Source organism: Schistocerca cancellata, chromosome 2 (assembly GCF_023864275.1).
Source record: "Schistocerca cancellata isolate TAMUIC-IGC-003103 chromosome 2, iqSchCanc2.1, whole genome shotgun sequence".
In the NCBI taxonomy this organism is placed as follows: Eukaryota; Metazoa; Arthropoda; class Insecta; order Orthoptera; family Acrididae; genus Schistocerca; species Schistocerca cancellata.
In genome coordinates this window covers 594,439,435-594,466,612 of record NC_064627.1, presented here as the reverse complement: position 1 = coordinate 594,466,612, position 27,178 = coordinate 594,439,435, and the positions used below count along the sequence as shown (strand labels likewise).

General features: G+C 37.8%; 1 protein-coding gene across 1 annotated transcript in view; it reads right to left on the bottom strand.

Moving 5' to 3' along the window:
• LOC126162232 (obscurin) overlaps positions 1-27,178 on the bottom strand; it is a 720,647-nt gene that overhangs the window by 131,727 nt on the left and 561,742 nt on the right. The window contains exons 44-45 of the mRNA XM_049918601.1: positions 2,178-2,363; positions 1,785-2,022 (exon numbers count right to left, since the gene is read on the bottom strand). Of these exons, the coding sequence (XP_049774558.1) occupies positions 1,785-2,022; positions 2,178-2,363 (424 nt within the window). The remainder of the gene's footprint in view (positions 1-1,784; positions 2,023-2,177; positions 2,364-27,178) is intronic.

Sequence of the window (27,178 nt, the reverse complement as noted above, 5' to 3'; positions counted from 1 at the left end):
ACTGTCATATTGCTTTTTGTGTGCTTTTTGGCCTCAGGACAATTAAAACAGATTTTTCCCGTCCAATGTGGTGTGATCTTGTCATTGTGGATGGGCATACGCCTAACTGTTGACTACTGAACTTCTGCAATCAAGCACATTGAACATTAGAGATGGTATAATGTGTAACTCAAACCATAGAAGCAGTTCATCTGTTACTTGTAGCCGACCCATTTATGTTAAGATGTATATGGCACCATCTACTTGTAAAATTTTAAACTATTAAATTTTTTTTGTTCCATGATGTTTACCACTGTATCAATAAAAGCTGTTCAAATTTGACATAATTCTGAGCAGTAGTTCTCCTTCTACAGTGTTTTGAAACTGGAACTTTAACTATGGACACCCTGTATTATGATATGGAAACTCCAGAGTGAAAACAATAAGTTAATGTGAGGACAGTCCACCAATTACTTGGCAAAGAATCAAAGACAGAGAGAGAGGAGGGGGGAGAGAGATACAGGATGGCATTTTTTTTTAAAGAAAGAAACCATAGTAACCGTCAAAACAAGGAAAAAATGTAATAAACATGGGCTCTAACACACATACCATAAGAGCTATGAGCACTTATTCATCTTTGTAACTGTTGAGAAGAAGAAGAAGAAGAAGAAGAAGAAGAAGAAGTGCAGTACACACTGGCTCTAAATTGCATACTTATTTAATATGAAGGTGATGTTCCAAAACAGAAAAGCTGAACAAGTGCTCATAGTTCTTAAGATACACAAAGCACGTGTTTACTGAACATTTTTCCCTGTTTTGGTCCATACTACCTCCTCCCAAAACATGGAAAGCAAAGAGCTTACAGTAGAATAGATGTGTTTCACAGTAATGAAGATGAACAAGTGCTCATAGCTCTTGGGTATGCATTTTAGAGCCCATGTTTATTGATCTTTTTTTCTTGTTTAGATTGTTGCTAACACCAAAACTCAAAATATTTGCCACTTTTTAAAACATCCTGTATGTATACATTTCTGTAAAATAATGACTGTTTTTCTTTCAAGCAGTTCCCATGTCCTAAATGTAATTATTTAAGGATAACCACTTTGCACAGCCACTTAAAACAAGAAATGAAGATAAGGTTATGCTCTCATCATTTAACTTATATACTCACAGCCCCAAATAAATATCAATGAAAATCTATAACAAATTAAAATGTAAGAAAGAATATTCAAAGCTAGGTACATAGAAAAATGCTACATAACATCATGCTTTAAAGATGCTACTACTCAATAAGAGTTTGAGCATGATCTAGTTCATCATTATTTTCTGTTGCTGAGGTAACAAAAAAGTCACACCTATTAAAATACTGCTGCCTAACATTAGCTATAGTTTTATACTAATGAACTTTGTTACACATTTAATGCATCTCCTGTACCCTGATCATATGATCAGTAAAAGTACATTATGAGACAAATAAACAAATAATAAAATATCACTGCCTTGCCCCTTACCACTCATCTGTATTCACTTATTCACTATTGAGACATTTTGCTAATGTTGGTACCTAAATGATGTATCACCATCTTCATTCTTACCATATATTTGTGACATAATTTCAAAAAATTATGACTACATACCACAGTTATTTTTCATTCACAGCAATGAACATTTTTCATGTAGACTATGATACATCTCTGTAAGTTTAACTGAGCAGAACTTCCATGTGATGAACGAATATGCCTATCATTCAAATATCTGTTTGGTATCAAACACAGAGACTTGTCATTTTTCTAACATCACTTTACCTTAATTCTGCTGGAAGCTGTGAGAGGTTGCCAATCTTTGTACCACTTTATTTCAGGATATGGTACTCCAGTGACCCTTGCTTCCAATCGACCACTTTTCCTTAACATAACAATTGTTTCCTCTGGACGTTTTATGAATGTAGGATATTCTGCAATATCAAGCCGAACTCGCTGTCTTGCTTCACCATGTTCATTTGTGGCTACAGCTTCATACATCCCTACATCACGATCTAACATCCTTCAATCAAAGAAATAAAATAATAATTAATGTTAAAAAATTTCAAGTGCAATCACTTTTAATGGTATTAATCTCATTACAATATTAACTGATATAATAACCTTTAATATGTAACAAAATTTGAGAGGAATAATTAAAAATACACTTTCACTTACCGATTAATGAAAAGTGTAGCTTGTCCATTCCGTGTGTAGCTGCTGTCGTACCGTCCCCCCATCTCTATTATTTCATCATTGAAGTAGTATGTCATTTTGGGCTTAGGATAACCATATACAAACCAAAATAAATTGCAGTTATGATTTTTGATACCATATTGGGTATCATGCTCTTGTCGAAGGAATCTGTAATTTTGAACAATAATCGTTAATTAATTTTCTATTTAAAATAAAATGAATGACTGCAATATCTGAACTATAATTGATTTCATGCTATCTGTAACTTGTAATTACATCACAATGAGAATTTTCAAGCACTACTAACAAAGTCATTGCTTAAAAGTAAAATAAATGTTGTCCTTTCTTTGGTACAGAAGAATATATCTTTTGGTTAACAAGGAAGGTGTGGTGTGTGGGATAAAGTAGATCAGAATTCAACAATCAAGATTTAATCACCAGAGTTAGGAAAGTCTTTCCAGAGAATAAATTCAGAAATTTCAGTGACATTTGTGAGCCAGAATGGTTAAGCCAAAAAACTGACAAAAATATTGCAGTACTGCGAAGACTATATTAACTCACTTGGACCAGTAATAATAAAAACATGTCTATCTCAGAAGGCTAAACCATGACAAAATTACTTGAATATATTGAAATTAATTAATACATCTGAAACTAGACAGCTGATAGTAGATATTAAATCAAAAACATCAAAAAACAAGAAAGAATAATTCTGGAAAATGAATTTCACTGGAGAAGAAATAAAAGCAAATCTATCAAGTTGTAGAAAATATCACAGTTACAATAATGAAGCAACAATTACAATTTTATGGTTTATGTAGAAAATATCACAGATACCATAATGAAGCAACAATTAAAATTTTATGGTTGCTTAAATAGAAGGACTATACCAAGAGACTCACAAAGAAATTTAATTATAAAAAAATCAGACTTATAAAAACATAAAAGTTATAAATTTAACAAATTTGTTGGAACCCCATCAACAAGCTAAGGGTGGACATAAAAATGGAGGATACACAATTAATGGATCAAGAAGTAGTGAGAGGTGCAGAGAGAGAGAGAGAGAGAGAGAGAGAGAGAGAGAGAGAGAGAGAGTTCAAATGTGCTCCTGGGTTGGGCACAACGAATAAAAAAACAAAAACAAAATCGCAAGGTGGACTGATGCAGATGCCAAAAATTGTACAAAACTGTCTTGAGAAGATACATTTTCTAAATGTACTTACCTGGGAAACATAAATCAAAATAACAGTAAAATCTTTAGTGAAAGGAGGGTTGGTGGAAAACTCAAGGTGAAATAATTAGGTCAAGGTCACTGACTGAATCTTACAATCCTCTGTTCACAAAGCCAGTATCAGTTATTAGCAAATAATGACCATGGCCAAAGAAATGGGTCAAGGTCATTGACTGAATCTTTGGCGTTTCCCAAATGATCAGATATATACTGAGGAACAGTCCAAATATCTGGAGGCATGTAATGAAGATGTCATTATTGACATAAATAGCATGTTTATGTCAATAATCTGTTTAATATGATAGGAATTTATTTTTGAAGTGATTCTGAACCTAGTGTCTTTCAAAGAAACCTTGTGAAAATCGTTTTTCAGTTCAGAGGCAGTAATGATATCAACACATTAGATGAGTAGATTGTTAGCTTCCTAAATGATCATACCACACCAATAGAATGTTTAAGTTATATGCAGGCAATTTTCAGTAATACATTTATGGTATGTATGAATCCTGTAATGCTCATGGAAATATACAAACGCGATTTTTCTCAAGCAAAATAAAATAGAATGTATATTTCTATCATCTAGATATGCTACCAAGTGAGAGGGCAAATTGCTCCAGCCTTAAACAAGGATGTGATGTGTCTTTGTCAAATTTGAGCAATTTTTCTACTTTCCTTGGCTACTCTAAAATCTGGAAATTAAATCCAGATAAAATTATTTAGCATGGGAAGACAGTTCCCTAAATCATCAAGAAGAATTATAATGAACTGAAATATGACTATATCCCAAAATCTATATTCATAAGACTTTATAAATCAGTAACTGGAGGCTCTGATCACAATAACATTCAGTCAAACAATAAGATAATTATTTTTTCACAGAGTATTGGACCCAAATGAAAGACTGTGTCCTTTGTTGAATGCTCTCCCTAAGATGGGTTAGGCAGAGAGCTTTGTTCATTAAACCACAAACTTCTGCTGATTCCAGGAATGAATTTGTAACTTTTGCTGATTCCAAGGGTAATGCTATAAATATCATACTGGTACACATAAGGAATACACTGTAAATGATCCAGTATTACAAAAAGGAGGATGTTCTGGTATTCTTTGTAGTCTTATATTGAGAACATTGCCCCACTGCTTTTAAGTCTCAAAGATTCTGCACTTATCAGTCAGGGGGTTAGTTTGAGCAAGAGTGGTGCTACTTAAAATTCTTGGTTCATGAACATTAACCTGAGTACAGAACAGAAACTGATTTTATAGCACAATTTTCTTAAATAGCTAGAGAAATGATGTGAAATGGATATTTACAAAATTTTATTTATGAGGAAACTTAGGGTCGGTTTTTGATTCATGGGAAAAAACTATGAACTAATTGTGGTTTATCTACAGGTGTCATCTCACTTTAGTACCATATCTTTTATATAACTGACTGAATCAGTGTAAGGTAGGAGAGCACCCTTCCTTAGATAACTCTCACTGATAGATTTTTCTATAATTTTATTCCATAACTATAAATATACATCCAACTAAAGATTTAACTGAATCAGAAGTTTTGCCATGTCTGAATTTCATAAGTCACTATGTGAATTTAGATGAGGTAACATGATTAAGTCTGGATGCAAAATCAGGCAACATTTGAAAATCAATGCTTAATCACAAATGATGTGATACCATCTGAAGTAGATTAAACAGTGCTTTAGGCTAAGGGTATGTCACATGCTCAGTTATGGGGCCACAGGATTCCATGATCGTGTGTTGACACTAGCGACTTGTAGGCAAGAACATCCATGAAGCTGACAAGTATTTGCTTTGTGAGTAAGAGCATGTACATTACTTTCCCCACCAACTATCTCTGAACCCTGACGGTTAGTTGATTGGTCGATCTAAGCACTGTGGATGATGCAGTGAGTAACTGCTACATCAGGATATAAAATGCTGTAATAAATATATAGTTATCACAGGTCATCATCTTTAGTGGCACTGTCCTTACATTGACCCAAGGGTGCATCAGTGTCAATGCAAAAAGTCAGGTGTAGCCACTTAAGTATCTTCTGCTAATGTTAACTAAGACCTGCATGAAAGTATATGGTTCAAATGGCTCTGAGCACTATGGGACTCAACATCTTAGGTCATAAGTCCCCTAGAACTTAGAACTACTTAAACCTAACTAACCTAAGGACATCACACACACCCATGCCCGAGGCAGGATTCGAACCTGCGACCGTAGCAGTCCTGCGGTTCCGGACTGCAGCGCCAGAACCGCACGGCCACAGCGGGCGGCCATGAAAGTATACATTTTGTTTCTGGTCTAATATGTATGCTATGTTAAACAAACTGAAATGTAATTGTGTCATGGATTAACAAATCCTGGAGGAGTATGTATTATGAAGATTAGAGACACCCTACAATATACGAGAACTTCAACACTTTAGCAGAAAAATGTAAATGACACGAGACATACAAGAAGAACTTAACATCATGTATCACTACAAGTGTTAAATATCTTAAGAGAGCTGATACCAAATATCAATACTGAATTGCATCTATTGCCCACGTGATCAGGTCTGAACAAGAATTAATAATCGTACTTCACGAATCAAACAGTGGAAACTCCAGGTTGGAATATCAACAAATATTAGCAAAAGTATAGGTTGCTACTCACCATAAAGATTGAGTTACAGACAGGCACAATGAATAGATTGTTACACATTATATCTCTCGGCCACTGCCTCCTTGAGCAAAGAAAACACACACGTTTTCACACAAGTAAGCACACCTCACACACACACATGGCCACTACCACCAGCAGTTAAATCAGAATCTGTTTGGAGGTTTCGGTGGTGGCAGCCATGTATGTGTGAGGTGTGCTTGGTTGTCTGAATGTGTGTGTGTGTGTGTGTTTTTATTAGGGAATTTTGGTTGCTGTGAAGCAGAAGTATTCTCAACAATCACATTTCATGATGCAGTTGTAGAAACTAAATCAGTATGCTTCCTTCATACTTGCATTCGTGCTCTAACTGGATAGTGATAATCTACATTTTGCAAGGGACACAGTCATGTGCTGTTTGATTTTATGTGTTGATGTGTAGAGAGTGTATTTATCAGACAGTAGGAGAAAAGTGGTTGTATCCTGTTACAGCTGTCATGATTGCAAAGAAATAAGTAATGTCCAAGTATAATCAGATAACAGCATCACTTGTCTGTTGTGCTAAATGACATTTTCAGAAGAGATGAAGAGTTTCCATGCACATTCCGTGAAGAAGATTTATCACCATGCAGTAATTCTGACGAAGCTCCGCACTTTTGCGTAGAATGGTCGATTTAATTCTTGAACAATGTTTGCAATTAAAAATAGATATTAGTGTAGGATACTGTATAAAATCTGCACTTTTATCAAAATGTTAAAATATTTTCTACAGGAACTCCAGAGTCAAGTCTAATTTTCTGAATGGTGTTCTGTATCCTAGACAAACTTTTAAAACAGCTGTTTGCCATTAGATAAATATAAGAAAGGAAACTTGGTATGTTTGACATTAAGTTAAAGCAGTACTCTTTAAATATTTCACGTAAGATAAATCTGAAGTTTTGAAAATTGGAATGATAATATCCTATTAGAGCTTCCTTCTACCATTTGAATGTGTGAAATACGTTTAACGAGTGTCCATAAGCAAGAACATTCACCCTTAGCTTCCTTTTGCTTCCTCACATATCAATGTGTGAAATACACTGATGAGCCAAAACATTAGAACTACTGCCCATTGTGAGACTGAATAGCACCTGTTGGGATCGCTGGCAGGTGATGCAGTAAGAAAAGTATAAGTGGAACTGAGGCAAGTGGGAAATCATTCTAGCAATGATATGGTTCACAAATGGCGAAATTCACTGACATAATGGAGTTTGCCAAAGGCCAGACTGCTGTGCCCTGGAGTCTGTGAAAAACCATTTCAGAAATGGTGAAGCTGGCGAGGTGCTTGCGTGCTACTCTCATGAGCATCTATAGAAAGTGGTTAAAGGACAATGAAACACAAGTAGGTGATGGGGTGTTGAACGTTCACACCTCATCAAAGAATGTGGATATCAGAGGCTTGCTTGCTCTGAAAAGCAGGCTAAGCAGGAATTTGGGTCAAATTTGATGGCAGAATACAATGCTGATGCAGGTAAAAGGGTTTTGGAATGCGCTGTTGAACATGAGGCTCTGCAACAGACGACCCCTATGTTGACCCAACGACATTATCAATTATTACTGCAGTAGGCATGGGATCATTGATATTGGTCCACGAATCAATGAAAACGTGTCACTTAGTCAAGCGAATCATGTTTCCTGTTACACCAAATCGATAGTTGTGTCCACATATGACACCATCCAGGTGAATGGCTGCTCAAAAATTCTCCACGAATGTACAATGAAAAACAAGTTCTGAATACATCAAAGTATAAGATAAAGAAGGATAAAAAGTAAAACACACTAAGTTTTATTTCTGTTAAATACTGGATAATACACTAACAGTGTTGATTAAACTAAGTATCACGCATTTCAGTCAATTCTATAGCTTTTATATGTTCTTTTATCCTGACCTTCCTCTCCCCTATCCACACCATCAAATAAATCTGGATTTTTTTGGTGATTTCTGTTTTACTAGCTTTAGGCAGAAAAATTATGTAGTACTTACATTTTCATTGTCTTACAGTAGGCTTGGTTATTTCAGTAACAAATGGTATGTTCTCCAACAATAGCTTCCCGTTAACAATTATAATGCTGAATGAACAGTTCATGGGTGTACTGCTAGTTGAACACATAGAACCAACAGTACACCTGCACACTGTTCAATCAACTAATAAACCGAGATAAAAAGAAGAACCGCAATTATCATTTTTATTTATATGGTTAAAACATGATTTTTTACACTTGGTGTCACATTATATTTTGTTAATTTTTTCATGTGAATAATCCTAATTACTTTTCCTTGACCAATGAGTACAATTTACTTAATGTGTAACAGCTATTCTGGAATCGCATCTGTGTACAATATTAGATTTATATGCTCCATTTGTAGTCTACAAAGGCATTTTCCACATCATTTTGACTAAAATTGTGCAAGTAATCTATGGAACATGGAGTTAGCTGGTGAACTATAATATTCTGGCATGTCTTTGGATGTAATAAGTCCTTGGCTGACACTTCCACTCTGCCAGAGTGGTCTAGTCCACATCCAGTATACCAACAATATGTTGGATTAGTGTCAATATTAAGTTCTAGATCCCTTATATTCTGTGAATGAAAGTTAAAGACAATGCATCACACCAAGGGAATGAGAAAGTGCCTCTGCCAATATTGTGTCCAGACCAAAAGTGTTTAAATGGGGCAATTATTATGGCTTTTAACATTCATTAAATAGGCATTGAATCAAACCTGTATCTTCATGTTGAAGAGTAACATGAAAAACTGGCACAAATAAGTGTGACTTTGTAACAGACTCCTTATGTAGCCTTCGTAACTTCTCGAAGTTCCTGTTCATTCCTCACTACTGTGACAGAAGACACAGCATTTTAGCATTATTGTCAATTTCTTTATTTGGGAGGAATTAATCAAGTACTGTTTCATGTTTTGTTGGGAATGTTTTAACTGCTAGTAGTAACAGTATTTTGCAATTATCTTAGCTCTCTGTTGACTGATAGCAACCACTCAGATCTAGTAAGGCAGTACCATGATAAGGCAAAGAACTTAAACTCAGGAGAACAGCAGATCAAATCCCTATCGGACCATCCAGATTTACGTTTTGCATGATTTGTCTACTCTGGTCAAACAAATAGTGGGATGGTTGTTATGAAAGGCTTTTGCTGATTTCCTTCCTAATCCTTCCCTAATGCGAGTTTGTGATGGGTCGCTAATGGTGTCACCATCAACGGGATGTTAAAGCCCAATTGTCCAATGTTAAGTCCCAATCTTCCTTTCTATTTATATATGATATTTTCAATCCTGAAAGTAAAGTCAGTTGAAATCTATACAGGAGCATCTACTTACCAACTGCTGAAACAGAAACAAGTGGTGAAGCAAGCCAGTCTTCAAGGTAACCTTCCCCATACTCCAGTACCAGTACATAGTTTATTCATTTTTACATTGTTTTTATTCAATTCTTAGATGAAGAAATTTCTTATAAAGTTTTAAAATCTTGAGAGGAAAAAACCAGTCTCTTCATGTGTGTAATCCCTAGCTATTGTCCAGTTGTTCTTATTTTGGCATTGGATAAGTAGATGCTCTGTCCTAATTCCATATAGAAAGTTAAATATCTAAAAATGTATTATGAGAAGCAAATTGATATGAATGTTAGTTACATCTACATAAAATTGCAGGTAAATACAATAAGTACAGCAACAGCCCAGTACTGCTGAGTTGCTGAAATCTGGCACTGGGCATCAGCAGTAGATTGACTGTCAAACAGTTTGTTTAAAATCAATTTGCAGTCAAAGAGAAACTCAGTTTTCCAGCATAAATCTGAACACTTGCACTGGAAATGCATCAGTGATAACCTTATCTGTGTGTTTACATGAAGGGTGACTATCAAGATAAATTTTTTAGGTGAGGGCTCTAATAGTTTAGTTCAGTCATTACCATTGTTAAGTATCTCAGACCCCCTGGACAAACCTGATAATTTTCACTATAGTTAAGAATGCACCATTACCATGCAATTCAAGGTTTATATAAACTTTCAGGCACCTCCATTGTTTAGTCTGCTCCTATTTCCACAAGAAAGTCTTATAGGAACAAATAACACCAAATACTTTAATGTTGTTGAAGTCATATGTGTGTGTTTGGCGCTTATGGGCACTCAATGTTGAAGTTATCAGTATCCTCACACTCATTAAAACAAACATATGTGGCTAAAATACTGAAAATTGTTCCACACTCATGCACTCAAATCGGCCACACAAGTTCTCTATCTCATATGCTCCAAAACAATGGAGAAAGAGTAAAAGTAGCTGTGCATGAGATTAAAACACAAGTAAAACAACAAAGGAGGTAAAAGAAAGATACAGGCAAATGTCACTGGTTGACTACTTACAAAAAAAATATGGGCGAGCCAGTCGCCCTGTTAACACATTAAAACCATCTCCCTGAAATCTTGGGAAAAATGTTGGACAATTCACAAAACTTTAAAACTCTAACCACATTCATTTGAAAGTTACTTATAATAGAGGACAGATCCACTGCTAAATTTGCCAGAACCCACTGGTCAGAAAATAAAACACAGTCCAATAAAATGTGATAAACTGTGGTCTGAACACCACAAGCACTACACACTGGAGGGTGCTCTTGATGGAGCAAGAAACCATGCTTCCTAGGGCTGTGGTCTATGGGAAGACAAATAAGGAGGGCCTTGTCCCTTTAATGTGGCTGGAAAGAGGTACACAATGGCCATGCTGTGGGCTTTATTATATGGAGCTTACAGTCTGTTACTTCCAGCCATTCATACTCCCATCGATGCATGACTTTGGAGCCCAAAAGCGAGACTATGGCATGCAGTGGGATGACACACTGAAATATCGGCAGAGCGCAATATGCCTCACTGGCTGCTAGATCTGCCCTTTTATCCCCTGCAATACCCATGTGTCCTGGTACACAGCAGAAAGACATCTCATTCCCCAGTCATTGTAGTTGGAGGAAGGCTTCCTGGGTATTTTGGACTACTTTATCTGCTGGGTACAATGGGTGAAGGGCACCCAGAGAATTGGAACAGACAAGAGATTTAGCACAGGGAAAATGCCTCATCTGCTCCAGAGCATACAAGATTGCATATAATTCTGCATTGAAGACAGTAAAGTCTTGAGGCAGTCGAGCCTTGAGGACACAATTCGGGAAAACAAAGGAGCAGCCAACAGAGTCCCCTTATTCTATTCTTCTATCACAAGATTTTTTAAATTTATTCTGAGAGACGCCTATTTGAAACTCCAGTAAATAGCTCCACTGAATATGACATCTACCATGTCGACCACTATAGGTTAAATGTATAACAAAATCATCAGGAAGAAACAATGTGTAAAGAAGTAGGATACAGAAATATTGAGGGGTGGTTAAGTGCTTTTAAAACTCTCTGAGGCTGAAGACACTGTGATGATGAATACTACAGTAGGCAGTGCACCTGAAGGGAATGGACATCCTTAAAAAGGGCAATCGCTGAAGTTGGCCTGACAAATACAAGTAAAAGTAAGCAGCTGCAAAGTAACATTGGGTAACAAAATAAATACTTCAATTGATCAAAAAGAATAAAACATAATTAAATGTTCAATAAAAGAAAGAAATACAGCAATATAAATATTAGAGAATGAAATAAATACGAAGAGCAAAGATTATAAATTGAATTGACACATGCAAAATGTGCGGCAATCCAAAAGAAAATGGTTATTGGTATGACAGCTGCAACTTAAAGAAAAGTCAAAATGATTTTTGATGGAACTAGAAGAAAAAACATCAACATTGAGTGTTAAAGGAATTCCACTGATAAACAATGAAAAAGGAACAGAGAGATAAAAAGAACATTGAAAGCTATTGCAAGGAGGAGAAACTGTCTGCTGATGTGATACAAGAAGAAATGACTGGCAGTTTGGAAGTGATAGGGGATTCAGTTTTAGAGTAAAAGTTTGGCATAGGTTTGGAAGACTTGTAATGAAAAAAAGCAGAAGGAATAGATAACACTTCTTCAGAACTTTTAAAATTATTGGGGGAAGAGGTAAACAAATAATTATTCAAGTTAGTTTGTACAATATTTAACACTGGAGACACAACATCAGACTTTTGGAAGTATGTAATCCACACAATCCTAAAGATAACAAACATAGATACACAGTAACTATCATAAAATCAACTAAAAGTTCTTACATCTGAGGTTCTGACAAGAGTAATATGACAAATAGTGGAAAGGTAAAATGTGGATCAGTTTGGCTTGAATAAGGGTAAAGGTACCAGAGGCAGTGTGGCTGTTGTGCTTGATAACAGAGGCAAGATTAAGAGAAAATCAAGACACTTTCATAGAAACTGACAATGTGTAAAGGTGCAAGTTGTTCAAAATTCCCAGAAAAATAGGTGTGAATTATAAGAAATGATGGGTAGTATACAAAATTTTCAAGAACCAGGAGGGAAGAATAATAAAAGAAGGCCAAAAGAGATCTTGGATTAAACTAGACGTAAGGTGGGACTCCAGTCTTTCTCCCACATTGTTAAACTTGCACATCAAAAGAAGCAATAATGAAAATAAAGGAAGATTCAGGAATGGAATTAAAAATCAGGGTGAAAGGATACTGATGATAAGATTCACTTATGGCATTGGCATCCTCAGTGACAGTGAGGAAGAATTACAGGGCATGTTGAAGGGAATGGCACATTCTGAGCACAGAATATGGATTCACAATAAACCAACAAAGTTTAAATAATGAAGAGTAGCAGAAATGATAATGACAATAAAGTTAACATCAAAACTGGAAACCTTGTAGTAGAAAAAATGAATGAATTATGCTACTTTGGAAGCAAAATAATGCATGATGGATGAAGCAAGGAGGATATAAGAAGCAGACTAGTGCAGGGAAAAAAGATATTTCCTTAGTAAAAGACGTCTTCTAACATCAAACAAAGGCCCTTAACTTGAGGAAGAAATTTCTGAGAGTGTACATTTAGAACACAGGATTGTATGGATGTGGATAATGGACTGTATGGAAATGGTAAAAGAAGAGATTTGAACATTTGATGTGTGATGTTACAGAAGAATGTTAAAAATTAAGTGGTCTGATATGTTACAACAAATCCATATAAGAGCAAGTAGGACTGATGCATCAAGAGTTCTGTACACATTTAATTAAGTGTATAGATAGTGCATCCATCCTTAGAATTGAGAATCTCAATGATTGTTGCCTATTATCGATATTTATACTGGTCAGTATCAGTCTCAGGTATTCCCATACTTTAGAGAATGTTTTAATTTTTAAGTTTAAATTTTTTGTGTGACTTTGCATTTGCTATTGTAATTTTTCATACACTTTATTTATTTTGGAGTTGTGCAATCCTGCATCAGTTACCAGTATTATTCTGATTTGAAACATTACAGATGATGTATGTGCAGTAGATATAGACTGTCAGAGCGGTAGTTGGGCTGCCTTTTGCATAACACAGCTAGATGGAAAAGGTATGGTTTTCACAGCAGTTGGGGATTTTGCTATATGATTCTACATACTAATGAAAACTAGATCACAATCCTTACAGTAGTTCCTGAGATTTTTGACAAGTTATGATTGCAATGTAAATTTTGAATAGCAAAAAAAAAAAAAAATTTTTTACGTGATATAATTACAAATTAACTATTTTCGGATTTTTCCTTTAATTGTACTGTGAAACCTAGCTTCTTGCCAAATTTCATGACTAAGTCAGTGGGAAGTACCCTATAGGTGTTGATGTGTGTTTGCAAGTAAGAAAAAAATTGCTTTATCTTTTGATTACATTGAGTTAGAAGCTTAAACATTTTACACCACCAAGGGGTGACAGACCTTGACATAAGTTTTAACTTGACACCTCTTCCTGTCTGTGATATAAAAGTATCTGAACAGTCAGACACACAGACTTACTGTGAAGTGATCTCACCAACTGACATACAGAACCCTAAAAATGAGGAGTTTTACCAAAAAATTGGTGAGGAAAGGAATATGTGGAAATCACTGACTAGAACAAGATACAGTATTTAGGACACATGTTAAGACATCGGGGAATAATTTCCATGGTACTATAAGGAGCTCTAAAGGGTGAAAACTACACAGGAAGACAGTGATTGGGACATATCTAACACACAATTGTGGATGTTAAGTGAAGTGCTACTCTGAGATGTCAGAAATATGGCAATGGAATTCAGAAGAACTGAAGTAACTGGAATGTTCTTCAAGCTCAAAGACACAAAATGACCTGACCTCGTGGAAATCCCAAACACTTGAGCAGGACTAAAGAATGGGTCCTATTAGTCATCTACTTTACAGGTGAACCACACTTCCCTAAAATTAGCATCACAACTGGAATTGACCATTTGCCTTCCCTACTACTATCCTTACATGCTCATTCCATTCCATATCACTTTGCAGTGTTACACTTAGCTATTTAATCTATGAGCCTGTGTCAAGCAGTACATACTAAATGCTGTATTCACACATTACAGGGTTGGTTTTTGTACTCATCAGCACTAACTTATGTTTTTCTACATTTGGAGCAAGCTGACACCAACTAGAAGTTTTGTCTAAGTCATCTTTTATCTTCCTACAGTCAATCAATGATGACATATTCATGTACACCACAGTATCATCAGCGAACAGCTACAGATTGTTAGACAACCTGTCCATATGGTCATTTACATATTCAAAGAATAAGAGTGATCCTATCACATCTCCCTGGGGCAGTATTGATGACACCCTTGCCTCTGGTGAGCACTCACCATTGACAACATACTTCTATTACTCAAGACCTCTTTGAGCCACTCACATATTGGGGAATATTATCAGTATGCTTGTACCTTCGTTAACTGTCTACAGTGAGGCACCATTTCAAATGCTTTCTGGAAACCTAGGAATATATAACCCAGCTACTGCTCTTCATACATGGTTTGCAGGATGTCATGTGAGAAAAGGGCAAGCTGAGATTCACACAAGTGATGGTTTATAAATCCATGCTGATTTATGGGCAGAAGCTTTTTCTGTCTCAAGGTAATTTGTTATATTTGAACTGAGGATATGTCCTAGAAATCTGGAGTAAAGCAATGTTAAGTATATCGATCTGCAATTCTGTGAGTCCATTCTTTTAATCTTCTAACATAAAGGAGTCACTTGTACTTTTTCCAGTCATGTGGGACCCTGCACTGGGTGAGAAATTCACGAAACATATGATATACATCCATCCTTAATCCACTTACTCAGCATATAATTCTCCAGAGTGCAATTTACAATCCATTTAAAACTGGCCCATAATTGCTCTACATCCATCACATTGGAACTGCATGATATTCATTCACTGTGTAAATGGGATGCCAACAAAAGCTTATATGCTCTTTCCAGCAAAAATATTCTCCTACCCTTCTTGATGTATTTATTAACTGTAGTATCAATCATTACTATGATGATATCATCATCACTAATCCCTGTGTCTATACTGACACCATCAATAGGTCTGTTTGGAGCTCGAAGGTCCAGAACATTTCCATTGCATGTGGGCTTTTGAAGTAGCTGATCAAGACACCCAGCTGAGTTCCTGTAACTTATTTGAAGATGTTCAAAAGTACTTCACAAGACTGGCTGTTTATACCACCTGCAATGAATCCATAGACATCCCAGGTTGAAGTTATCTCCTACTACTTTGCATGAACTAGGTATTTTCATCCTACTGAGTGTAGACTTTATTTGAATGATTCTAAAACTGTCATGGAAGAATCAGGTGGCTAATAAAACATCCAATAATTAATTTAAGCCCAACTAGATCTATTATATGTGTCCAAATTACTTCAAAGTCAGACACAGTATCAATCTCAACAGACACAATATTTTTGCCGACTGTAATGAACATTCACCTTCCTAAAGCATCGAATCTCTCTTTTTGACATGATCCATGCTTCACTAAATATTTCAGAGCTTTCTACTTAGGGATTTCCAGCCAGCTACCAGTTCCAAAAATAATTTGAGTGCAGCAGCTTTCCTGGAGGGCAGTAAATTCAGAACTTCGTTACAAATACTTTGGCAATTTACTGTTAAAATTTTGACTGTCAAAGCGTTTTTAGTTTTTATGCAGTCTGATTTTGCTCTCTGTATATCAACAGGTAAGTGTTCATCAGAGGACCTCAAAATACTGTTTAGTCTAAAAAAAACCACGTGCACTTCAGAAATACTCTGCTAACCATGTAACTGTTCCTTTGTGTGGTGCATCCCTGACCTATCGAGGGGAATCCTGCAGTTCTTCACATCCGTATAGCAGTTCCAGAAATCTGCAACCAACAGTGTCACAGAACTGACAGAGCCTCCAGTTGAGACCCACCACTTGGCTCCAAAGCAAAAGACTGATTCTGGGAATGATGCTGCAAAACGTGAGTTCTGCTTGTACCACATGCATGTGGCCAGTTGTCTTTACCACTTATGCCAGCCACCTGCATGAACTAAGGATGGCCTCAGCACCCAAGCAACATTCATCATTGGTGTATGGATGAGGCCCAACAGCCAGGTCCACATACACACTCTATTTCTAGTGATGTGAACATATTAAAACCCATGTTAACCCTATGGTGAGGGCAGATACACAGCATCAGGTACACTGAAAAGTGCTTCAAAAGCAAAGCCCGAAGATGAGGAAAAGCAACACCTGAGGTATCCCATGTGACAGGCCAGAGTATTTCCACCACTATACCCTGAGGCAGTGGCCTGAAGATGGCTGACAATGGCCAATACTGTCTTCAGCTGTTTGTGAATTGTGACCAGATCATCCTCCAGATTACTGTATTCTGCCCAGAATGTGTGTGTGGTCTTCAGTCCAGAGACTAGTTTGATGCAGCTCTCCATGTTACTCTATCCTGTGCAAGCTTCTTCATCTCCCACTACCTACTGCAACCTACATCCTTCTGAATCTGCTTAGTGTCTTCATCTCTTGGTCTCCCTCTCTGATTTTTAACCTCCACACTGCCCTCCAAAACTAAATTGGTGATCCCTTTATGCCTCAGAATATGTCCTACCAACTGATCCTCTCTTCTAGTCAAGTTGTGCCACAAATTTCTCTTCTCTCCAATTCTATTCAATGCCTCCTCATTAGCTATGTGGTCTACCCATCTAATCTTCAGCATTCTTCTGTAGCACCACATTTTGAAAGCGTCTATTCTCTTCTTGTCTAAACTATTTATTGTCCACGTCTCACTTCCATACATGGCTTCACTCCATACAAATACTTTCAGAAATGACTTCCTGACACTTAAATCTATACTCGATGTTAACAAATTTCTCTTCTTCAGAAACACTTTCCTTGCCATTACTAGTCTACATTTTATATCCTCTCTACTTCGACCACCATCAGTTATTTTGCTCCCCAAATAGCAAAACTCATTTACTACTTAAAGCGTCTCATTTCCTAATCTAATTCCCGCAGCATCGCCAGATTTAATTCAACTACATTCCATTATCCACGTTTTGCTTTTGTTGATGTTCATCTGATACCCTCCTTTCAAGACACTGTACATTCCTTTCAGCTGCTCTTCCAGGTCTTTTGCTGTCTCTCACAGAATTACAATGTCATAGGTGAACTTCAAACTTTTTATTTCTTCTACATGGATTTTAATTCCTACTCCAAATTTTTCTTTTGTTTCCTTTACTGCTTGCTCAATGTACAGATTGAACAACATTGGGGATAGGCTACAACCCTGTATCACTCCCTTCCCAACCAGTGCTTCTCTTTCATGCCCCTCGACTATTATAACTGCCATCTGCTTTCTGTACAAATTGTAAATAGCCTTTCACTTCCTGTATTTTAACCCTGCCACCTTCAGAATTTGAAAGAGAGTATTCCAGTCAACATTGTCAAAAGTCTTCTCTAAGTCTACAAATACTAGAAATGTAGGTTTGCCTTTCCTTAATCTAATGTCTAAGATAATTCATAGGGTCAGTATTGCCTCACGTGTTACAACATTTCTACAGAATCCAAACTGATCTTCCCTGAGGTTTGCTTCTACCAGTTTTTCCATTCATCTGTAAAGAATTTGTGTTAAAATTTCGCAGCTGTGGCTTATTAAACTGATAGTTCGGTAATTTTCACATCTGTCAACACCTGCTTTCTTTGGTATTGGAATTATTATATTCTTCTTGAAGTCTGACAGTATTTCGCCTGTCCAGAATATCTTATGAATATGATGTTGGTTCTAAAACATCTTGCAGACATATCTTTAAAAGGTTTGGCATTTTGACAGCTGATTAATAATAAACAAATACGCTACTGGCCATTAAAATTGCTACACCATGAAGATGATGTGCTACAGACGCGAAATTTAACCGACAGGAAGAAGATGCTGTGATATGCAAATGATTAGCTTTTCAGAGCATTCACACAAGGTTGGCGCTGGTGGTGACACCTACAACGTGCTGACATGAGGAAAGTTTCCAACTGATTTCTCATACACGAACACCAGTTGACTGGCGTTGCCTGGTGAAACATTGTTGTGATGCCGTGTGTAAGGAGGAGAAATGCATACCATCATGTTTCCAACTTTGATAAAGGTTGGATTGTAGATTATCGTGATTGCGGTTTATCGTATCGCGACATTGCTGCTCGCACTGGTCGAGATCCAATGACTGTTAGCAGAATATGGAATCGGTGGGTTCAAGAGGGTAATACAGAATGCCGTGCTGGATCCCAATGGCCTTGTATCAGTCAAGATGAAAGGCATCTTATCCGCATGGCTGTAATGGATCGTGCAGGCACATTTCAATCCCTGACTCAACAGATGGGGACGTTTGCAAGACAACAACCATGTGCATGAACAGTTTGACGACGTTTGCAGCAGCATGGACTATCAGCTCAGAGACCATGGCTGCAGTTACCCTTGACATTGCATCACAGACAGGAGCACCTGTGATGGTGTACTCAATGGCGAACCTGGGTGCACGAATGGCAAAACGTCATTTTTTCGGATGAATCCAGGTTCTGTTTACAGCATCATGATGGTCGCATCCATGTTTGGCGACATCGTGGTGAACGCACATTGGAAGCGTGTATTCATCATTGCCATACTGGTCTATCACCCGGCGTGATGGTATGGGGTGCCATTGGTTACATGTCTCGGTCACCTCTTGTTCGCATTGATGGCACTTTGAACAGTGGATGTTACATTTTAGATGTGTTATGACCCGTGGCTCTACCCTTCATTCGATCCCTGCGAAACCCTACATTTCAGCAGGATAATGCATGACCGCATGTTGCAGGTCCTGTACGGGCCTTTCTGGATACAGAAAATGTTCGACTGCTGCCCTGGCCTGCACATTCTCCAGATCTCTCACTAACTGAACACATCTGGTCAATGGTGGACGAGCAACTGGCTTGTCACAATACGCCAGTCACTACTCTTGATGAACTGTGGTATTGTGTTGATGCTGCATGGGCAGCTGTACCTGTACACGCCATCCAAGCTCTGTTCGACTCAATGCCCAGGTGTATCAAGGCCGTTATTATGGCCAGAGGTGGTTGTTCTGGGTACTGATTTCTCAGGATCTATGCACCCAAACTGCGTGAAAATGTAATCACACGTCAGTTCTAGTATAATATATTTGTCCAATGAATACCCGTTTATCATCTGCATTTCTTCTTGGTGTAGCAATTTTAATGGTCAGTAGTGTATACTCCTTATAATAGTATCAATTTCAAGTGGCTCAATCGTATGGCGCATGTCCTTCAACTGGATGCCACTTCAGCAGCTTGCTTGCCCCTAACACACCACAGTCGTCCCACTGAGAAAAGGGGACCTACAGTTTAACACTGAATCTCAACCAGGTGTCGTTTCTGGTGAATACACTCATCATCATTGAGAGGTGAGTGCTAGGTTAAAAGCAAACTGAAAAATCCTTGGTATGACCAGAATTCCTTCCTGCAACCCTTCAGTTTCCAGGCATGTGCTTTACCACTAGATTACCATGCCCAACTATTAATGAACTTTGTCAATTTTTATTTAAACTATAATAAATTTTGCCCATTTTTATTCACACCTTTTTAAACATTACATACCTATAATGCAGAGCATGTAGCAGAAGAGGAACAGATTTGTGTCATGTAGTGCATAAACCAACTGGGCAGACTTACTGTACAGAGTTACTTAACATGACCTTTGACACAAGTTCCTAATGTCTGTCATCATCAACACCACCTCTGTCTGTGAGGTCTAACATGTTGTGCAAGATCTCATAAAGTGAAGCAACGATATTTTTGTTGATGACTGTATTTTGAAGTTTTGAAGGATCTCAAAAAATGCAAATGGAAATCTCAAAAAGATATAGACTTACACAGAGAGAGTGCTGTAATTTTAGCTTTGATATAATCTTTACAAATGCCCATGCTCTTCACAGTGAATGGACAAAAGATGTAGAGAATGAAAACCGTCATGACGTTAAGCTACTGACTAAGAGTGAAGGCAATAACAATGAATCACAGTTCTATGTTCAAACCAGAAAGTACCTCATCACCTTACGTAGGTGGGGGAAGAAATTTGAAAACTAATAAACCTGTTGTCATGTAAATACACCTTCCAGTACACACTCACTGCTAAGATATTGTAGATTACTGAGCCTGATCACAGAGCAGGAATTGGAAACCAGGAGTAGAACTTTCTAGGCTTACAATGATGATAAGAAGTGAGAATGTATAATTCTAAAAGGACAATGATGCCATGAATTATTCACACAAATGACAAAGACAAGACAGACTCACCAAGCAATGTTACTTGGAAGGTTTTAAAACACACCCAGCAAGTGAAATGTTGTCGAAAAGGGTTTAAAAATAGAGTCCTAAACTGGTTTCATAATAACTTAAATTCAATTACAAGTGATCATTTTTGTGTTGTGCACTATATTAATGAAACCAATATATCCCATTTCATGATTTATTGCAACTCTATGATTGTTAATATAGAAATTTCTGATACATGTAATATGTTGCAGCATGTAAAAGTAAGTACTAAAAAAATTGTGTAAGCAGAATTTAGCAGTTCCAAAACGAATTTTCACTCTGCAGTCGAGTGTGTGCCAATTTGATACTTCCTGACACACTAAAGCTATGTGCAAGACTGAGATACCCAGACTGGGAATTAGAATTTAATACTCTCTTCAGCTATCCAGCAAAAGTCATACTTTATAATTGAATTCTGAAAAAAGCCTTTGACAAACAGGAACTTAACACCACTCATTCTTCTTCAATATGGCTCATTTGTCAAATCACACAAATAAAATAACTAAACTTCTAGATTTTGATTTAAGTTGATAAGAATATGAAATAAAAGCTCTTCACAGAGATTTTTTTTTATTACTGAGTTATTTGTAATAGTGAAAACTGGATTCTCTGTTTCTCTCTGCTTGGGGAAGTTCTCTTTTTCAGTCAAATTTTTGGCTCAAAACGCAAAAATATGTTTTTTTCATGTTTCTAAATTTTTTAGAATAACTGTTTTTCATTTTTTCATGGTATTCCCCAAATGAAAAGCCCCAGCTTTCATGCTGACAACCAGTTGCCTATATTTCTGTGATGTCTAATCATATAGTAGTGGCTTGATATTACAGAACAGTTTTTTGTATGAGGTTTAGTACACCCAAGCTCAAAATAATGGAAATTGGAAAAATTTGTAAAGTTAGCTGCAGCGAGAATGTGATGACAGTAGCAATTAATAAAAAATATGAGCAGAAGATAACTGAGGATTTAGAACAGTAACACTGAAGCAGGTAATTTGTATAACAACAACACACAGTCACAAAATAAGAATACAAAGAAAAAAAATCATTAAATAGTAATTATTATTACTATTATTATTACGAGGGTCAGTTTTAAAGTAAGATCCAATTTGTAATGGAGTAAGAGAAACTTTATATATGAACATAAGTTGTATCACAAACTACAATATGCACATTTTTTTCAGTTTTCAACGTGGTTGCCATGAATACTTAAACATTTATCAAGTCATGGTACCAGCTTTTGGATCCCAGCATCAAAGAACTCTGCCGCCTGACCATCAAACCTGTTAGTAACAGTTTCTTTCAGCATGTCATCATTTTACAAGCGCTTTCCACAAAGAAATTCCTTCAGTTTTGGAAACAGATGAAAGTCTAATGGATGTAAGTCAGGGCTGTATGGTGGATGATCCAGTCATTCCCAATGAAACTTGCCCAGTTGCAATTTTGTTCTTGCCGCAATGTGAGGCAGAGCATTGTCATGAAGTACAACGATGCTGCTAGACAGCAGTTTCTGTCAGCGATTTTGAATAGCACACCTAAGCTTTAATAAAATTTCACAGTACCTCTCAGTATTTATTGTCATTCCTCTTGGCAAAAATTCAAATAGAAGAATGCCTTTCTGATCCCAAAAAACTGTGGCTATGATTTTCCGTGCTGAAGGTTCTTGTTTGAATTTTTGTGGTTTTGTTTTGGGATTTTGAATTATGCTACTCACTGACTGATGTTTATTCTCTGGAGTGTACTGTGTAATCCATATTTCATCATCAGTCACAATGCTACTCAAGAACTCATCACCATCCTTGTGATAATGCTCCAAAAAGAATGTGCCATTCGTTTCGTTCAGTGTTTGTCTGTCAACGTTTCTGGCACCCATCTCACACACAATTATTTTGTTGTTGTTGTTGTGAAGTTTGTCAGAAACAATGTGAAAAACCACCGATCTTGAAATTTGTGGAAATTTCTTATTGAGCTCGTCAATAGTGAAGCGCCTGTTTCAGCGAATTGCCTCATCAACTTTTTGTGTAAAGTCTTCATTCATGATAGTAGGCTGCCTAGATAATTCTTCATAGTGAACATTTATCCTTCTTTCATTAACAGCCTCTAGCATTTATGCATATTTCCATCATTCATTACACCTGTACCATAAACTTCAACTAGCTGCCATTGAATTCAGCAGGACAAAATTATTTTGCATTTAAGAATCGAGTAACCGAGTGTGCTTCACAATCAGCATGATTACTGAGTAACATGGTGATAAACGATGCAGTATAACCATAGAACCAACACTGGCAGAAGCAACAAACATAATGATGGTGAAGTGAGAGACTGACAAAGAGTGGCCGACCATTAATGGACGTCACGTGACAGGATGCACAGAAATGATGCGCTATTGATTCTTAGTTTAAAAATGACCCTCATATGTAAGTAAGGGATATTTCAAGCCTGAGGTACATTTACAGGCCAGATAGAAAATTATGTTAATAGCAGGTAGAACGTCTCAAAACATATTAATAGACAGAAAAAATCAGAGAGAGAATATACGCAACAGAATAAATACATGTAATAATGTAACAGTAATAATTGAGGGAATATCTGAAATAGGTTGGTTGCACACTAGAAAGACTAAAGTGTTCAACCAAATGAAGGAGAATGTTTGAAGTTGGCCCTGAAATGAAAATAAGACAATTATCCTGAAAAGATTAAAAACCTAGAATTATTGTAAGATTTAGTTGTTTGTTGTATAGAAGACTATAAAAATAAAATCAACACTGTCAAGAAATTTGAAAGGGTGGGATTGTGCAAAAAAGGTGAATTTTTTAAAATTAAGAAACCAAAACAAAGGTTGCAAATATTATAGAAACAATTTTTCATTAATTCTGCATAACAACAGTATGGAAAGGATCCACATAGAGGATGCAATGAGTTGCTGATAAGCACCATGAAAAAAATGCTAGAAATATTCAGGTTTTGGACAAAGTCCTTCTTCAAAAGTTCAAAATTCTCAGACATTAACACAAGCACAGCTCATACACTTATGGCCACTGTCACCTCCGGTTACTAAGGCTTGACTGCAACAGCATCTGAGATGAACAGCAATCTAGTGAGGTGGGCAGTAAGGGAATGGAACAGGTATAGCACAGGGAAGGGAAGGGATAGCAGGTAGTGGTGGGGGAAGATGATGATGATGATGATGATGATGATGATAATGATGATGATGATGATGATGATGTTTGGTTTGGGGGGCACTCAACTGTGTGGTTATCAGTGCCCATACAAATTCCCAACCTTTGCTCAGCCCGGTCTCTCTGCTTTTGTGAATGATGATGAAACGATGAGGACAACACAAACACCCAGTCATCTCGAGGCAGGTGAAAATCTCTGACCCCACCGAGAATCGAACCCAGGACCCTGTGCTCGGGAAGCGAGAATGCGACCATGAGCTACGGATGTGGGGGAAGAGTTAATACTGCCTGTGGGAGTGTGCAGGCACATGGTGGGACATAATAGGGCTGCTAATAGGTGCAGCATCAATAGAAGAGATGCAGGGGGGGGGGGGGGAGAGGAAAGAGGTAGAAAGGAAAGAGAAGACCAGTAGAGATAGGGGGGGATTAAGTAGATGCATTGGCAAAATAGAAGGTTATGTCTAGTTCTGGAGTGGAAGGAGGGAAGTGGTAGGCAGGTGGAGGTCAGGAGCTATCGAAGGTTGAAGCCAGGGGCATTAGGGAAACAAAGGATATGTTGCATGGAGAATTCCCACCTGTATAATCCACCACATAAAAACTGATCAGACCTTATAATCCTACCTGGCAATAGAGGCTCCACTATTGTGCTAATGAACTGCAGCAAGTAACTGGTGGAGGTACTATGCCAGCTGTCAGATGTGTCCATCAACAAACTCTGCCTGGTGACTCTGTTCCAGAAATTCACCTGGTCCTCCAGTCCCTCCTTACATCCTTAGGTCCTCCCAGAGTCTCTTTCTTGAGTCTCTCTCTCTTCTTACCTCAATCACTTTTTGCACGCCAACTTCCCACATGCTTCCTGAAGCAAATAACCCAACCACACAGGACGCAATATTGTGGCTCGCCCTGTGCCACCCACAAAGAGTATCACTGTCCTTGAGGATCAACAAGCTTCAGTCTACCACCTGTAACATACCCTTCTATATAAAAGACACCAACCATTCCCTACAGTGACTTCACAGTTCCTGGTTCTTTACCACCTGCTGCCTTAGTTGAAGCTGTCAGTGTCAGCTCCCTCTTCACTAACACACCCAATGACCATGAGCTTGCTGCTAGTGAACACCACTGTTCCAAACACCTGACTGACTGCAATCCTACAACCATCTTCCTGGTCATCATGACCAGCTAAATCCTCACATACAATTATTTCACCTCTGAAGGCATCACCTGCAAACAAATCTGCAGTATACCAAAGGCACCCCATGGCACCATCGTATGGTGACTAATTCATTGGCTACTGAGAGGAGTCCTTCCTAATCACCTAGAGTACCAAACTCCTCTCCTGATGCAGATTCACTTATGACATATTCACGATCTGGACCAAAGGTGAACACATCCTAGCCACATTCCTCCAAAATCTCAAACTTGCTCCCCCATTTGCTTCACCTGGTACTCCTCAGCCCAAAAGTCATTTCCTCAATGTCAACCTCTACCTCAAGGACAGCTACATCACTACCCCTGTCAAAATAAAGCCTACCAACCACCAACAATATCTCCACTTTGACAGCTGCCATCTATTCCATACAAGAAGTTGCCACATCTGTATTGACAAGTAGTCCCTCTACAAATATGCCATGAGTCTCACCAATGCCTTCACAGACCAAAATAAGCCTCTTAAACTTGTCCAGGGCCTTGTCTCCCCACTCATCTATCATCTCCACATACCCACTATCCGGCCAAAAATGAACATTCCTCTTGTAACTCAGTACCATCCAGGACCAACAGAATCACATTCTCCACTAAGTTATTGACATCCTATCATTGTGCTCTTAGTCGACCTGCTTAACTGGGTAGTAATGTGCTTGCCTCCCATGCACTGGGCCCAGGTTTGATTCCCAGCTGGGTTGGAGATTTTCTCCACTCGAGGACTGGGTGTTGTGTTGTCCTCATCATTATTTCATCCTCATCATCGGCCGCAGGTCACCTGATGGGGTGCTCACTGAAATAAGACTTACACTTGGTGGCCGAACCTGACTCAGACCTCCCTGCCAACAATGCCAAACAATCATTTCATTTTATTTCATTGCGCTCTTAAATTAAAAATATCTGCCCCCACCCCCATACACACACACTGGTATTCCATTGCCCACCCTACCTAAACAATATTTTTGTCTATCCCTACTCCACACCTATCCCAACCACTTGCCTCATGGCTTCTATCTCTTCAATAGACCTAGATGAAAGACCTGTCCCATACCATCTACACCAAGCACATTAAAGACAGCACCACATGTGATACATGCCATGTGATCTACCAACTTAACTGCTACCACTATGCAGCATTTAACATGGCCATGACAACTGACAAGCTGTCTATCTGCATGAATGGCCACTGCCTTTCCCACCAATTTTTGTGAACTGCACAGGTGAGAGCTCTCCCTGCAACATATCCTTCATTCTCGTAACTCCTTGGCCTCAACCTTCAACAGCTTCTGTCCTCCACCTGCCTACCACTTCCCTGCTCCATCTCCAGTACTACACATGCCTTCTATCCCACCAATGCATTTGCACTTTCGCCTTCTCTACTTTTGTCATCTCTTCTTTTCCCCCAAACCTTCCTCCTCCCTCCAGCACAGCCTCCAAATACTGCACCTAGCAGCCCTATCATGTCTTCAACATGCCGTTGCATGCTTCTACAGGTAGCAGTAATTCTTCTCCCACCCCTACCCTGGTATCATTTACCTTCTTCAACCCAGGCCTCTTCTGTACCCCACCTACCGGTAACAGCTACATTGTTGAAGAAGTAGTCTTGTATGTGTGTGTAAATTGTGCTTGTGTGAATGTGTGTGTGTTTTCTACTTCAGATGAAGGACTTTGTGCAGAAGCTGAATATTTGTTACATCTTCTTCATTGTGCCTGTCTGCCACTAATCTATCCTTTCCATATTGTTGTTACTCCATCATGGACTACATTATGAAACAAGTGAATCAAATTAATTTTAGAAATAATGACTGGAAGAGGAGTACATTGGAAACTGAAAATGGTATACGAGGGTCATCCAAAAAGTAAGTTCCATTTCTATTTCTATCCATGGCACTGCT